The sequence below is a fragment of the Platichthys flesus genome, chromosome 10 (assembly GCF_949316205.1).
Source record: "Platichthys flesus chromosome 10, fPlaFle2.1, whole genome shotgun sequence".
Lineage (NCBI taxonomy): Eukaryota > Metazoa > Chordata > Actinopteri > Pleuronectiformes > Pleuronectidae > Platichthys > Platichthys flesus.
This window is the reverse complement of record NC_084954.1, coordinates 8,909,850-8,925,922: the sequence shown is the minus strand read 5'-3', so window position 1 is coordinate 8,925,922 and position 16,073 is coordinate 8,909,850. Positions and strand designations below refer to the sequence as shown.

At 40.9% G+C, this 16,073-nt stretch overlaps 3 protein-coding genes across 4 annotated transcripts; 1 reads left to right on the top strand and 2 right to left on the bottom strand.

The window, feature by feature from the left end:
- Positions 1-406: 406 nt before the first annotated feature.
- pole2 (polymerase (DNA directed), epsilon 2) lies at positions 407-5,325 on the bottom strand. The gene is made up of 19 exons (XM_062397352.1): positions 5,212-5,325; positions 4,510-4,610; positions 4,333-4,408; positions 4,052-4,129; positions 3,788-3,881; positions 3,630-3,704; positions 3,456-3,539; positions 3,257-3,313; positions 3,105-3,153; positions 2,935-3,007; positions 2,293-2,465; positions 2,118-2,207; positions 1,968-2,022; positions 1,822-1,881; positions 1,647-1,724; positions 1,349-1,457; positions 913-1,089; positions 686-753; positions 407-591 (listed from the first exon to the last, which is right to left on the bottom strand). The coding sequence occupies exons 1-19, from the start codon at positions 5,280-5,282 to the stop codon at positions 573-575; spliced, it is 1,587 nt and encodes a 528-aa protein (XP_062253336.1). The 5' UTR covers positions 5,283-5,325; the 3' UTR covers positions 407-572.
- A 1,784-nt stretch (positions 5,326-7,109) lies between these two features.
- On the top strand, positions 7,110-12,250 carry LOC133962330 (kelch domain-containing protein 1-like). 2 transcript variants are annotated; one of them, XM_062397881.1, is made up of 14 exons: positions 7,110-7,227; positions 7,482-7,591; positions 8,621-8,691; positions 8,813-8,927; positions 9,221-9,333; positions 9,655-9,742; positions 9,842-9,925; positions 10,061-10,141; positions 10,253-10,311; positions 10,479-10,588; positions 10,671-10,743; positions 10,887-10,971; positions 11,327-11,379; positions 11,571-12,250. In XM_062397881.1, exons 2-14 carry the CDS (start codon positions 7,484-7,486, stop codon positions 11,713-11,715), a joined length of 1,185 nt encoding a protein of 394 aa, XP_062253865.1. In that variant the 5' UTR covers positions 7,110-7,227; positions 7,482-7,483; the 3' UTR covers positions 11,716-12,250. The 2 variants fall into 2 exon arrangements, with proteins under 2 accessions (XP_062253865.1, XP_062253866.1); XM_062397882.1 differs by lacking the exon at positions 7,110-7,227 and having other exon boundaries at positions 7,355-7,591.
- LOC133962331 (uncharacterized) lies at positions 11,939-14,322 on the bottom strand. The gene is made up of 3 exons (XM_062397883.1): positions 13,599-14,322; positions 13,354-13,427; positions 11,939-12,909 (listed from the first exon to the last, which is right to left on the bottom strand). Exons 1-3 carry the CDS (start codon positions 14,100-14,102, stop codon positions 12,807-12,809), a joined length of 681 nt encoding a protein of 226 aa, XP_062253867.1. The 5' UTR covers positions 14,103-14,322; the 3' UTR covers positions 11,939-12,806.
- Positions 14,323-16,073: the final 1,751 nt, after the last annotated feature.

Sequence of the window (16,073 nt, the reverse complement as noted above, 5' to 3'; positions counted from 1 at the left end):
CAAATGTTTAAAAATTAATGTCTTCTTCTGTTATACTATTTTCATTATCAAGTTGGGAAAGAGAAATACCCCATTACTGGCTAATATGATAATAATTGTTAATAATACTTATTTCTAAAACTGTTTTCTGAGTGCAATTTCCTTCCCCCAAAAAAATCCAGTCTATCTCGAGCAAATTGTACAGCCGCTTATCCTCTACATTCGTCAAATTGTAAATATCATGTTCATATTGCACATATCTTTTTTCCAGTCTTTATAATATTTCATTAAGGTTCCCTATTAAATTTCTATGCTCAGCTCAAACACACCATAACAAATTCCTAATATGTGTACACCTTCTGATAAAATGCATTTTCAAACCGGAGCTGATTGTTTTGCAAACACAAAGATATCAAAATGTTCAATATCAGGAGTAAAATCTTTATTATTCATAACAGAACACATACATACAGTCACATACCATAAAAAAAATCAATGGGTTTATTACGAGTCCATTTAAACACACAGTATCATACAAAGACAATGTACAAAGACGAATGAAGACAGCAGAACTTGGAGATCCATGGTTTTCTTTAGAGCCCTTGAAGTTTGCTGTAACAGATAAGTGAGCACATTAGTGAATGTTGAAAGCAAAGTTAAATGTAGGGAATCATGTGATATTGAAAATGTAAGAAGAACATCGTACCTGTCTTCAACGGTTTTGTTAGATGGGTAGTACACCTTAAATGTGAAGCCACTTTTTGGGAATGAGCCCTGTCAAAAAATAAAATCACAAATCGTTTACAAAACATATAAGTGAGGCGAATCAGCTAATAGAACAAAAATATATTAATTAAACCACTACCACTTGTAAAAAACACATTCTCTTTTCAAAGATAAGATAAACTAATTTAAACTACATTTGTTTCATACCGGGTTAATGCAGAGGCAGTCTGTGTTAGTGATGCTGAAGGGGTCGTATTTGTCTGCGAAGATGATGACGTCGGGGACCGGGTAGACACGCAGGGAATAGTCATAGGCCCAGAAAACAGGACTGACATACAGAGGCAGCGGGGTCAGGTGACCCTGAGATAGGATGGTCTTAACAAACTGGGGAAAGGGGAAAAAGAATAACAAGAATTTACATGTTGTGTTAAGAAATCTTTGCAGCAACAACTCATTGCTCTGATAACACTTAGAGATAATTACTGACTTTTGAACACTGTGTATGAAGCGAAATAACACTTTCAACAACACAACTTGTACTTTTCTTCCTGTGTATATGTTTGTGTGTGTGTTTGTGTACAAGACAGAAAATTTCACTCAATTAAGAAAAGTTTTGTTTAGCTGTAGAGAAGCTGAAACTCACATGGTTTGGAATGTCAAGGTTGGTGTTGGGCAACCTCACGCAGTTCCTACACATCTTATTGACCAGGTCTTCTCTGATAATGACGATTTCCTGACTGCAGTACTGGATCCTGACAAGAGAAACACACCATGACAGTGAGGTTCAGTCACTGTGGTTTATGTCACGAGTCTTAGAACACTTCTCATAACACCTTACATTTCAAAGTATGTCACTTGTAAAGTTATGTAGTGACTTCAACAATTAAACCCTGATCACACAATATGCCCTCATGTGATAAAAGTCACATATTGGTTTTCACCTGCATGGGTTAGTCGTGAACACAGAAAACGGCACCCTCTCTCTGAACTCCTCTGTGATGTGGTCTGCCAAGGGAGGCCTGTGGGAAACATACTCAGTTTATCCTCATTGATCCAAAAACAATAAACACAACTCATATTATCATTTCAATTTCCAGATGTGAAGATTGCGTTTACCTGGGCAGGATGGTGCCTGGACCAGGGTCTTCAGGACCAGGAACAAACACAAAGCGACTTCTGCAGGTTTAGGATGAACAGACTTCAGTCAAACGTATGGAAACTACAGCAGTTAACAATAGAGCTGAGTTGGAGTCAGATCTTACTTGCTGTGAATGCTGGGGTATGAACATATGGCGTCAGCGAGAGCTTTCAGCGACTCTAAAAAGAGAAAGATGATGACATTCTGAAATGCAGTAATTTACCCAACACAGAGATCTTAATAACTACAACAGGTTATGAGTGGTGGGTTTCACCTTTGAGTGATTTGATCTGTGTTTTTCCATATGGAGCAGAAGAAAAGTTCCCACACAAAATAAAACAGGTAGGAGGCATCGCTGCATAGCCTGAAAAAACAAAGTGCAAAATGAATGTGACTAGTGTCTCGTGGATAACACCTTTAAAGTTCATGACCATGGTGCAAGAGCAGACCTGAGAACATGAGGTTGAGCTTTTCCATCACTTCAACACTGTCCAGCCACACGTCCGAAGCAATTACCATCATGGCATCCTCGTTCTCCTCCTCGAGCTGCTTCAGCTTGGCAGAAGCCTTCACTGAGGTGGTGGACGGGCCCCCGAAGAAGTTAATGTTGCCGTAGTACGCCCTGGACAGGAAGCAAGGATCGTTTATCAATGCAGGATTTACCGTAAGATACTTAAAAACCCAACTAAATATTAAACCTAAACCTGAAATTGTACTGTAACTGATTCTTGTTGTTCTGGGATTGTACCCTCATGGTTGAATGCACTAATTGTAAGTCGCTTTGGATAAAAGCGTCAGCTAAATGAAATGTAATGTAATGAAATACAAATAATTTATCCAATGAAATCATCATTCTGTTACTAAAGCAAGTCTCCATTCTCAGCTATTGTAAGATATTTGAAACAGGATCAAAATTAATTCAGTGACAGTTTCACTGCAAACCAAACAACAGAAAACAGAGAAAGTCTAATGACTTCACAGCCTCTGACTCACTCCATTATCTAACATGAGGCTGGATCAATAACCGCAGACAGCTCCCTACTTCCACTTTCAGTGAGTTTGCCTCAACACTTCTGTTCAAACCCACTGACCTTGTGGCTGACGATGGCTCTGTTGGCGGAAACCCAAAACCATTGATGTGGAAAACCGAGTCCTCGTACCAACCTAAAGACGAAAAGGCAAACTACTGATAAGATACGTCACATGACATTTTATGGTTTTTCATTTCCCCCCCTTTATTAACTAGGAATAGTTTTCTTACCCTCTGCCAGCACAAAGCAGGATTCTGTGTACAGGCCATTGTGAAACTGGTGAGAACGTCGTTAAGGAGTTCATCCTTTTTAAAAGCCACAGATTATAAGAGAACACAAATACTCTTTGTTGACAGGCTAATACAAAGAGGTTAAAGGATATTGCTTTGGACATTTCCAGCTGCACAGTTCCACTTGGGTCCTCCAGGTGGAATTTACCCTAAGAAATATTTAAGAAACAAACACTTTTTGTAAATCGGACAGACGGGAATATTGAGATTTTATCAAGGAGCTAGAAAAAGTCAAAGATGTGTTTTCTCTGTGTGAACTCAAACAGAAATGTATAAGCTTCTCTAACTCACCTCTTTCAGCTGTGTGATCATCCCGAGTACAATCACCTCCCCGAGTTTAGCTGTGCTACCGAGCAACGCTTCGATCGTCTTCAGCTAAAGACAAATCACAGCAGAACGATCTGTAAGTGAAATCGTTTTCTCTCCAAAGGGATGATGATGATTCAAATGACGATTATGTGATACCTGAAATTTGTTTTGTCCCTCGTCAACAGCAGCTCCGATCGCAGGTGGGGTGAACAGCTCGTGCCGATGTGTACGCTATAAAAAATACGTCTGAATAAATAAAAGGTACAAACTGCACAGCTTGTAAACAGCAGCGAGAGCAGCCCATCATTACTGACCTGTTGTAAGATTGTGTAGCGCTCCCTGAAGAGTTCAGCTTTGTCTTTGGCGAAACCACATAGGCTGGGGGTTGGATGTCTGGTCATACTGATGCTGAATGGAAATATAAAACAAATAACAGACGATATAAATGTTTTTAAACCATTGCTTACGAGCAAAGGTCTGCATGTGAATGTCTACACTTGGTCTAACATGAGCAACAAGGAGAAATGTTTTAGTTTCATTTTGGTGCCAAAGTTAGAAGGAGCTTTCCCTTGACTCACGGTACGAATTTCTTCCGCTCCAAACTGTAAATGTATCTGGGCACATGGAAGGCTCCGATGATGTTGAAGACGTTATCTCTGGAAGACAAGGAAATACTTCATGTGCCACCTGTTTGTGCATGTTTCAGATTCATTTTAAAATGGCTAGCGGATATGAGTGCATACTACTTCTATTTTGTAATGGACAACATACTGTAACTTGCATCAGGATTAAATTATTACAAATATAGAAATTAAATAATATACCACATGAAACAGTAATTGGTTGCGGCCCCACTTACATGCTTTCATCACAAGACTGAGTGCAGTCCTGCACGGCAATTTCCAACACAGGCAGCTCTATCATACTAGAGGACACTGTTGGGAAAACACACACTGTGGTCACAACATGAACACATATTGTGCATCAAACACACTGCGATCTGTAGAGACCGACTGTGTTACTGTACTTTACTTACATGGCTGCTTCTCCACTGCGTCCAGGACTCTTTCAATGACATCATCCAGCTCAGCAGGATCGACGGACTCCAGCGCCTCTAAAAAGTATTTGCTGGCGTCACTGGTGCAAGAAATCAAGGAAATAGGGTTATCATTTATTTTACTAATACTATAAAACTACAAACTATAACAACACCCCAAGAAAATGTGTGCGTTTGTGTTAACTTGTACTTAACTTAACTTGTAAACAACAATGGACATGTATTGAAATCCGTTTACAGGAGATGCAGTTGTGGTTAAAGTGCGGAAACGTTAAATTGATGAGGACACGACACTGCTTATAAGGCAGTTATAGAATAGTTATCATTCTGCTGTGGGCCATTCTGCAGATTTAAATTCAGATAAGTACGAATAAGTGAAGGTTGTGGTGAAATTGATGGGAGCTACTTTAAAGATAAGGGAATGAAACGAGTGTAAATATGAACAGAGAGCTCTTCAGTTCACTGGTAAAGTGTAAAGTCCTCGTCTTCACAACACAAGATGATTAAAACCCGTCGCTGTTATTGTTTATTTCCTGTTTCCACTCATACACAACAAAGCAGGGAGCACCGATCCACGTTCTCCCAGTTGACAGATGTACTGGGAGCTCAGCGTGTGGAGCAGCAGCAGCTTTAACTTTCAAACTTTCAAAACAATGTTTAGAACATAACAACGATACATACGGCCGCAGCATGAGTCCCCGCATCTTGAAGCCAGCGGACACTTTGGTCTTTATTTTGCGAGCAACATCCATTTTCGTTTTCTGTCTCTCTGTCCGACTCAAGCTTTGGCGCTAAATGGCTACTTCCGCATGTATTTCATCACTTCCGCTGAAGACTCGCGGAAAAGCAGCGAAAATTAAAACAGTTGTTATTTTTGTTTGCAATGATAACTGTAATAATGATAACATAAATAATAATGATACTCATCCAATTTACGTACATATACACAGCACTTTTAAAGTAAAATAAAAATGAAATATAATGAGGTTAAATTATAAAAGATCTACTGTGTTTCTATAAAATCGTGTAATTGCTCACATGAATACAGAATGTTAAGAGAACTACTAGTATTTTACTTATAAAAGAATAATATTAAATATTATTGTTAAATGAATGAATCATCATAAAATAGTCAAATCTAATATTGTTATATCTGATTGATCTGAGTGTAAGAGTTTCTACCAGTAAAGTATAAACATTTATAAAGAATATTATAAAAATATATTTTGTCTCAGTTTTTTTAGATGAGATCTTTGTCAACCTTTAGCTTTTTTGACCTTAACATGTTCCACTTGTATTTTGTTGATGAGCTTTATTTAACCTGATAAATATGTGTTATTAAATTGATCACAAACTAACCCCCATAAAGGTCCAAGGATTTCATTCTGCCATTCTTGTTGGTTTGTGGAACTGTGGTTTAAACTAATGTGTATAATCTACTGTATGTACTGACTTGAATTGGAAGTTGTAAGGAACATGATACCCAGTCTGCAGTAACATCAGGGGTCAGGGGTCCTTGAAGGTACAACAGGGTTTTTATTGACCCTGGGTCATCTGACAGGTTCATCAGGTCCTACCCTTCCTGTTTGCTCCTGTGTGTTTCTTGTTGTTCAGAGTTGTAGACTACTGCTTAGACAATGCTCTCTTGAGTTGGAACAATAAGCATGTTTTATGAAATGTATTTCTTTTTGTTTTTTTTTATTTTATTTACATTTCGGGACAAATCTTGACATACACTCTAGATCTATAAATCAAGACAACATACAAATGTATGCACTGAATTTAATATGTTATATCTAATTTACACTGTTACACCATTAGGTTCTAACCCCTCATGTATGTGAAGCTGATGATAAATTAGAAATACCTTTCAAATAATGAAGTACAGTACAACACCATCTTTTACCATGACCTTAATAATAAACATGTAATTTAATTTACACAATTAAATCTGGTCTATAAAGACAATGTTATGTCAGGGCAGGATTAGTTTGCATTGGATTGTACTGGGGTACCTAATACAGTGGTCACTGAGTATACTTACATGATAATGAGCAATATTTTAAAAGGACACATTCCATTTTTTCTGAAGAGCATGTACCCAAACTATTTTTTGTATATCTATAGTTCTTCAACCCTTTCGATTTCAGCCATAACCCTGGTCTGATTTGAAAGGTAAGTTAAAGTCTTACAGCCAAAAATAAATAAAAGAGGTGCCAAACCAAAAGGAAACCCATGTATAAGGTGACTATTTTTAAATAAGGGAAATAGGGTCTGTAGTTTGACCATTTGTGTGAACACCACGTGATCTGAACCCAACAGCTGTTCCAGTCAAGTACAGATCTGAACATGATTGGACCACTTTCCACAGACAGGTGGTGTGTTCATTTGTTTTCAAACATATTTAATTTTTTCATGATTATGTAGTATATTTGATCTAATTGTATTCCTCTATTTACCCTTATTATATTTAATTTAGCTTATGTCTTATGGCGTTAATAAACACACCATTCACTGGGCTAGGTGGTAATGGGTTTATTTTATTTTGAAACACCTAAAACCGGATGTTTATTGTGGGGTCTTTTAGCAGCTTCACGTCGACGTCCTCCTGCCGTTTTTACGTCAAATGGACAATTTAGTTTTGTATTTCACAACAGAGGAAGAAGCTCGGAGCGACTGAGCATCGTGCTGCAGCCTGTGAGTGTGTTTCACTTTGTTTCACGTGATTCTCTGTGGAAAGATCTTTCTGTGTTTGAACCCCAGCGCAACGTCACACTACCAACACAGGCTGCGAAACATGTAACAGCAACACAACCCCCCCCCCCCCCCCGACCCCCACCCCCACCAACAACAACATGCATGTTTGATTTCACATGTGACACGATTAGTTTCGTCTGTTTCATCTCAGCCTCGAGGACACGTCTCCATCTTTTTCTTTTTCTTTTGAACAGCCATGGATCCAGAGTTCGAGACCCACCGCTCGGAGCTGGTGGCCCGAGAGAGGAGCGGACACACGGCGGTGCTGGAGGACAACCTGCTGTACGTGTGGGGGGGCTACGTGGTGAGAGAAACCGACAGATAACCCAAGCACACAGACAAACAAACACCAAGACAGATAAACACACAGGCAAACAAACAAACAAACAGTCAGATAAACAAACAAACAATCACAAAATAACCTGTGTGTGCTCAAGGATATTTTCTGATCACTGTTAACAAAAAAACAAACTAACACACCCCTAACCCTAAACCTCAAGTTGTGTAATAAACTAGTCCCAAAGCAAAGTGCTATTACAAGCTCTGATCACACAGGACATCTCATACATAGGCCACACTGCCAAACATTTAATACATATTATTTAGCCGGGGGCAGCTGTGGCTGAGTGGTTGAGTGGTTCGATCCTCAGTCTTCCACATCTGCATGCCGAAGTGTCCTTGGGCAAGATACTGAACCCCTCAATGGACTGCAGTTTAACTCTCTTTGCTGTGTAATACTCACTGTGCTATATTCATTCTGTCTGTGCAATACAATGGTTTTACACTGTATATTTTAGTGTTAATTCTAGTCATATTTTTCTATATTTTGTATATTCCTTACACTTAAGTATTGCATGTAACTTGTTACTTACTAATGCCTCATTGTGGGACTAATAAAGCATTTTCTTATCTTAGTCCCCTAAATGTGCCAGATGTTTCCATCAAGATCTGTGAATTATTCTCTTTTTCCCCTCAAACAAATTTCCATTCAATCACAGATAGTTAAAGAAAGTTATAAAAGGAAATTTCCCTAGTTCCGCCCCTTTATCCTGATCCACACATAATCCAACGGGTTCTCTCTTGGCCCAGGTCCCGTCCTTCTTTCCACCAGTTGACTGGGAAATCTGTTCAGTGGTTATTACATCTATGTTTCCCAAGTATGGATTTAACTGAAACTGTGAGGGAAAGTTTTTGTTGAAAAAATAAGCACGTTTTGAATTAAGTGTATTTATTTCATTTAATACCAAATACTTACAGTAATAACATTGCAATGCAAGTCTTGAGACATTATCCTGCTGTAAGTCATATAATAGACATATTTCTTTCTCTACAGTCAATTGCTAATGATGAAGTGTTCCTACCCAGCGATGAAATCTGGGTGTATGACTTACAACAAGGTGTCTGGTAAGAAAAAGAATCATCACCAGAGCGTTCTGCTGTCGCCTCTATTGTTAGAAACTGTGTGACGACACGTGTGTGTTTGAGTCGTTGTGTGTCTTATACATTTTTGTCTTGTTTTTTGAAGGAGAGTGTTTCACATGACAGGCGACGTGCCTCCCTCAATGTCTGGGAGCTGCGGCTGCTCCCTGAATGGAACCATGTACATATTTGGAGGGTGTGATGACAGACAGACCAATGAGGTGAGGCCGGTAACTGGTGCTCCGCCCACCTCAAGACACCTCGATTTTGATCCACATGTTTTTAAAATGTATTTATTTGTGGTTAAATTCATAAATGTTGATTTTTTTTATAACACTAAGGTATGTGTGATTAAGATCTTTAGCTTTTCTCTCAATTTGTTGCCAACATTTTAAAGCAATTTATTCCTCATTGCAAAACAGAAACAGATGTATATTAATGCTTCAGTCCCCCAGAGGTCACGGCTCTGTAAAAGTGTGACCTGAGGAAGTGACCAGTGTTTGCCTCCCAACAGCTCTACTGCGTCAACCTGACGGATGGTAAATACAGGTGGAGGAAGATGTCACACCAGACGGGCTCTGCTCCGTCACCTCGAGACAAATTCTCCTGCTGGGTTTATAAAGGACGGTAAGCACAGCGAGGACGTCCACTTCAATAGATCGGTGATTCACGTGCTGTTGGAAAATAGCACTGTAAAGTTCATCAACTAATACTTAAACACAGTAATTGATAACTTGTCAATACCTCACAGACTGGAAACAGTTTGATACATGTACGTTTTGGGGAGCTCAGTATACAATTCACGTCTTTTCTTTTTCAATATTTTGTTTCCGATATTTGTCAATTTTCAAATAATTTCCAAATAATAAAGTTGTGTATTTTTATTTATGTATTAGTTGTGTTTATTTCAGTTTAAATTCTAATTTTCTTTCTTTTGTCATAATCCAGGTTAATCTACTTTGGAGGATATGGTCACAAGCTCCTGACAGATGTCGACAGCAGGAACAGAAGCTTCATTGTAGATGAAGCAGCTTGGGTAACTTTTGTGTTTTATTGGCCTCAATAAGAAAATGGTTCAAATAGAATTGTTCTCCCTAGTATCATGTAGCTCTTTTGTTGTTGTTGTTGTTGTCAGGTGGAGGATGTTTTCTGGGGATGGAACAATGAGGTTCATATATTTGACCCCAGGCACGAGGGTTGGAGTGAACCAAAAACCCATGTAAGTCAGCCACGTGCTTGTATGCAATGATTTAGTTAAGCCAAATTTATGTACGACACAGAGGTGTAAGCAGTATTTTATATTAAAATTTAAATGATGAAATACGCATCATTTAAATTTTTAATTGTGTGGCAGGGCCGTGCTCCAGCCCCCAGGGCTGCCCACGCCTGCGCCACCGCTGGTCACAGAGGATACGTGTGCGGAGGCCGAGTCATGGTGAGATCTCCACAAGCTGCTGACTTCCTCTCTCATATCTGCATTCTCTCACTGATACAACACAAAACGTCAAAGTCTGACATTTGTAACTGTACTTTGTTTAAAACACAGGAAACCAGAACAACTGACATTCACTGTCTCGACTTAGAAACATGGACCTGGTCAGAAATGTGAGTGTGTGGTGTAACTCAGTAAACTATGAAATCATGATAAATCACCATCCTCTATTGGCATATTTATTATTATCTAATTCTCGTTCTAATTCGTTTTTAAATGTTATGTATTATGTTTTTGCCAAGTTTTTCTTTGACTTGATTGTGTGAAACATGTTTTCCAGACATCCGGTGTCCTCGGCTCCGGTGGGCAGGTCGTGGCACACACTCACAGCGGTATCAGACAGCACCTTGTTCCTGTTCGGGGGTCTCAGTTTAGACTGCAAACCGATGAGTAAGAAAACCTGTTTGTTTGTTTTTTATGTATATTTCCTCTCATCCTTTGTTTAAAAAAAAACAACACTTTCCTCAATCAGGTGACGGGTGGCTGCTTGATGTTGAAACCAAAACGTGGAGAGAAGTCGAACATCCCTATAAGGATAAGCCAAGGTAGCAACACATCAGTACTTTGTTGTCACGGTGCATTTGTGAATGTATTGTCTGGTTTATTTATCACTTGTTGACGGATGGTCTTTTTGTAAGAATATGAGCAAATTTTAAGTTTGTGTCTTTTGTTATTTCTCCGACTCGAGGTTGTGGCACACGGCGTGTCCAGGGAAAGACTCTGACGTCATTGTGTTCGGTGGAAGTTGTGACTACATCCTCCTTGTTGACACTGTAAGTACCACTGAGAGAAAAACAACCCAACCTTAAAAAAAAACAAAACAATTTTAACAGTTTTGGAAAAATCATCCTGAGAAATGAAGTTGCTGTTTTCTCAACAAAAAAAATAAATATCTAAAGCCTTTTTGACTTCACATGAGCAAAGGCACAAAACGATGTTAATAGAGAATTAAACATTTTGATGCACATTTTATGTAGGTTGTATTCTTCACCATTCAAATCAACAATATCAAAAGTAAATGAATACTTAAAAACCCTGTAAATAAAAAAAAAAAAATCCCCTTTGACCAAACTGTGTTCACTAGTCATTGTCTGAAATCAAACCTCACCATGTTATATTTTGCTTTAGGGTCACTGCAATGATGCACTCGTTTTCCAGATGCAGCCGTATCCTCTATTCAGGTAATTTTTTTATTGTATTTTTTTTTTCGTGAAAAACAAAATTTTATTTTGAATGATGTTATAGATTCACCTGATCTTCTCCTGCTCTGGCAAAAAGATAAAAAAAATAGCTCGCTCTTTATTTATAGCTCATGTTATAAATAATCCAATGATGTAATAATGATGTCTGTTTTTGTTAAATCTTTTCACAGGATTTGTGAAGACTTCATTGCAAAGAACGTGAGGAGCCATGAGATGCTCAGGAACCAGTTTCCTCTCCTGCCTCCCAAACTCCTGGCAGCAGTGAAGCAGAGGACGTCGTTCTACAGGACTTCAAAGAAGCAAAAACCCACCTGAACGACCAACATTCACCTAAATGCCAACAACAATGCAATATCAGTACAATTTTTATTTATGTATGGTTCTCCCGTCAGTGAGAATGTCTATCTCACACTGCAGGGTAGTAGTTAAAAATATTTTATAGTGTTATATATATTATTGTTTATTGTGTTTATGTGATGACTGTGATGATCAAATAACACAGTGGGAAGATTTGTTTCACAGTTTCTCTCCATCCTGATCACATGATCTAGTAAATTTTTAATTGCAATATAAACCAAAAAATTACAAAATCCATCCTGGTTGAAATATACTTTTCCTTGAACAGTGACAAGTTTTGTTGATGAAGAATTTACAGAATCTTTCAAGCACGTCAGCTACTCGGTTCCACCACTAGGCGGCAGCAGGCCCCTGTGCTTGGATGTGTCAAACTGGGTCTGACTCAAAGTCTGTGTTGCCACACATTCCTTCTTCTTCAGGGTGGAGAAAAAAGCAGGAACTGTGGTCAGGAAGGAAAACCTTTAAATAAACAATGTCGGCTCATACCTCTGCACGGTTGCTGCCACTCACAAGAACATATAGCCTTATAATGGGCTGCTGGTGGAAAAATGTTATCTTTGCATATACAACGCCCTTAGGAATGGGCCTAAATGTGCAGAAGTGCAGGTCCGGCATTTAGAGAAAAGTCTGTGTTCACTCCCTCACTTATTAACAGACAAGTTAAAGTAAGGTTTAGTAATAAGGTGCGTGCTCTGTGGGAGGTCGGCGGGGCTGAGAGGGTGAAACCTCACCACGGCAGACAACAAACCAGGCAGGCCTCTGTCAGTCAACAGCTCTGAGAGGACAAACCTCCAGGCATCTGCTCAGGCTGCTGCTGTGATAACTCTGGAATCACACTGTCTCTTGTTGTTAAGTAAGACTTGTGTAAATCCAAAGGAGTTCAGCCGTGTGCGTTTAAATTTACCCAGGAAACCCTGCATGGAGTGAAGTGTATAGCCTTCCCTGTGTCGCAGAGAGTTTGTCTGATTCAACCCTGGTTCCCTCTCTCAAACTGTTGTATCCCATATAAAGACATAATCCCGGGGACACTAGCTCCTCAGCTGGGGGGGTCAACTAAACTCTCGCTCAATAGTGTCCATCAGCTCCTCTTCAGATCCATCGTACGGGATGACTGGCATGGTGAGAGAGGAGCTGTGGCAGCTGCCAAAAGTCCTGGGGAGAGTTTGGAAGCATGTCAACAGGTTGCTGAATGAGGACAGCAAATCTAAATGACATATTTGTTCTCTTTCAAACCAGACATGGCCTCATTTATTGATTAAAATCCCATTTAAACAATCAAATGAAGTTTCCCCACTGGATATGTTAAGGAGGGCATCGTGGAGAAAAGGCCTGTGGTATGAAATACATGTTTTTGTGGTCAAGGCTTTATACATTTCATATTTCACAGTTGTGCTTCAAGTTCACACTAAGCTCCAACAAAGCAACACTCTTGTTTGTGTCTGTCCTGTTTGCAGACGTCTGACTAATCTGATCTGCACTGACAACAAAGACTTGGTATTTGGATCCCTCTGAGTTAAACTCGATCTGGGCCCTGCTCGGATTTTACTACTCCACTGAGCTCAATCATTTAATTATTGATCAGAGTTTTCTACTTACAATTGTTTTTCTGATGTGGGCACAGAGTCCAGCTGAGACCCTCTTGTCAAAAAGCCCCGTGAGGAGGAAGAGGACTGACATAAACCAGAGACAGAAGGAAAACAACCTGATCATTAATCCAGGAACGTTGTTGATTTAAAATTTAAAAAATTAAAAAAACAAACAAACTGTGATTTAAATCTTACAAGTTGTGCGTATTCCAATAATAAACACAATACAAATACTAGAAACCTAAAAGTTCTTACATTGTGCTGACTGGTGCACACTGTGTGTGTTTTGTGCGTGAAAGCATCCTTGCTCCTCTTGTTTACATCTTCAGCTCCTCCGCGAGGGACACGTGGCTCCTCGGATCCTCCCGACGCGCTGAGCCGAGGAGCCGCGCTCACCTCGTCCTCCGTGTCCTCCCGGCCGAGGTGGCACAGTCCGTACGTTTTGGATTTCACAAAAGTCTTCTTTGGAGGTGGTTTCTTCACCTTGGTCCTCTCTCGCTCCTCGTAGTCCGCGAGGACCGTGTCCAGCTCAGCATCGATGTCCTCGTCCTCCCCGGAGTAGTCTGAGTCGGGCCCCTGGCTGTGGCAGTCCTGTTGCGCACGGTTGCGCGCGTTCCTTAAAGCCGCGTGGATCTTCAGGGGCTTGAATATGCGGCTGTCCTGTTTGGGAGACGGGACCCCGGCGGTTGTTTTGGTCACGGTCACCTCGCTGACACACGCAGGAGCGACTTTCTTCCCTCGGCTCGGACTGCTGCCCATGTTCAGAGTGTCTGGCTGCTCCCGAAATCTAAAGTGCCATTTGCAAATCCCCCTTCAGGCACAGCGAGAAGCTGCCAGGGTTGAATATTAACCAACAAGAACTTGATCCTTGGCTGTGTTTAAGGTCAGTTCTCAATTAGTGAGACAGATCTTTGGCTAGAAATCAGCTCTAAAGGCCAATTTCCCTAAACTCCTCTTCCCCTCATCCGCAGAACTGAGCTCTGATGACATTATTCCAAGTTTGGCTCAGGACCTCAGGGAGAAAACTCCGCCCTCATATAGTGGGAAACACGCACCCTTTATGATTCCATTATTTATTCTGAACAAAAGCCACTTTCTCTGTCGAAGCCGGACTGTTGAGTCTCTCATGTGAGTTTTAATGATTTCTGTTTGAAGGAAAGAAAACTGATCCTAGATCCGGAGTCACTCCCTGGCCTGACAAAGAGGTTACATAAGGGTTGAGACAGTATGAGGATGAAAAGGCTAATAGGGGCAGTTAGTTGGATTTATCAGCCACAATCACCAGCCTTTTGCCCGTCTGTGCACAGCTAACGCGTTTTACTGTGCCAAGAGAGGTCAAGAGTGAGTGAGTTCCTGTCCACCCGCCGGGGCCCGAGAGGCCCCCAGCTCACCAGCCCCTCCGGTGACTGATTAAGACTGAAGCACTGAGTCACAAGACAGAGGGGGCATTCCTTTCCAACAGCCTGGGCTTCCCAGAGATTCCTCAATAAGCTTTTGTCTGGTCCACTTGCACGTACAAAAGACGAAGCGGGGGCATCTCCCTGCCCGAGCTGTCCCAACAAGGAACCTCAGAGTCCAACCCGATGCAAAGACCTTGTTTGCTATCGTTCATTAAGGTGGTCCTTCGCCCCTCTTTCCCCCGCTTGTGAGTGCAAACATTTGTGTGTGCTGCAGACAGCTGTGCAACCTGTTCTCTCTGGAGTATGACCAAGTCAAAGACACCTGCTGGTTGAGGCCAGTTTCCAATTGTAGAGGGGGGGCGGAAGAACAGCCTGCAAGATCCAGATGTCCCATCAAGAACATTCCTGCTTCACTGTTCTAGAGAACATTTGTGGATGTTATGTTGTCATTAAAGAGGAAAAGTCAAGGCTTCCTCTCCTTGACATGCTGAAGCTGAGCATTTTATTGTGAAACTACAAAAGAAGCTGTTTTGCAACTAACTCTCAGTTGCAGCTACATGTGTGTCTCCCTCATCGTATCCATTTCAGTATCAATACCCCCAGTCTCTCTTTAATTCACTTCAAGGATGGAATCATCTTGGAAAACAGCCTCCTGTTTGTGCAATAACCGGATAATTGTACCCTGCAGTTTCCCCCCTCTCCATAAGTGCCAGAAATCTTGTACATAAAAGTTCAAGCGCACGGGCGAGCTTGTCCCCCCCCCCCCGCTTCTCCTGCAGCCTTGTTTGTGTTGTTTTCTCGGCCCCCATTTCTGTCACGCTCAGCCTTCGCCAGTGTATCATTAAAAAGATCTGGCGGCCACATCTGGAGGAGAACTCAACAGCTTCCAGACGAGGGGGAGGAGGATCGGCTGCACGACGAAGGCCACAGCCCAGCTCTCTACATATCTGTGGTTTCTCTGAGTTTCTCCCCGCTGCAGGAATATTCCTCCAGCCGGGACCGAGAGTTGAAAGACTGTCGTGTTTTGTGTTTTGAACCATATCTTCAACAACTGTTGTTTTCTGTACAAGGATTAGTGGGCTGTGGATACTTTCATTTCCTCCTAACAGCAGGAGAGCATGAGTCAGATTAATCATCATGACTCAACTGCTCTGCTTAAAAGGCAACAAATCAAACTTTAGTGGCCGCTTTGGAGCCAAAAAGCGTTTCTCCTGTACGTCCGGTGGAACCAAATCTCTGGAGAGTATTTAACAAGACAGCTGCCCACTGATAGGCATTCCAGTAAAACTGTCTGGGCCTCTTAGTCTGTCAGGTACACAAACATGCAGCG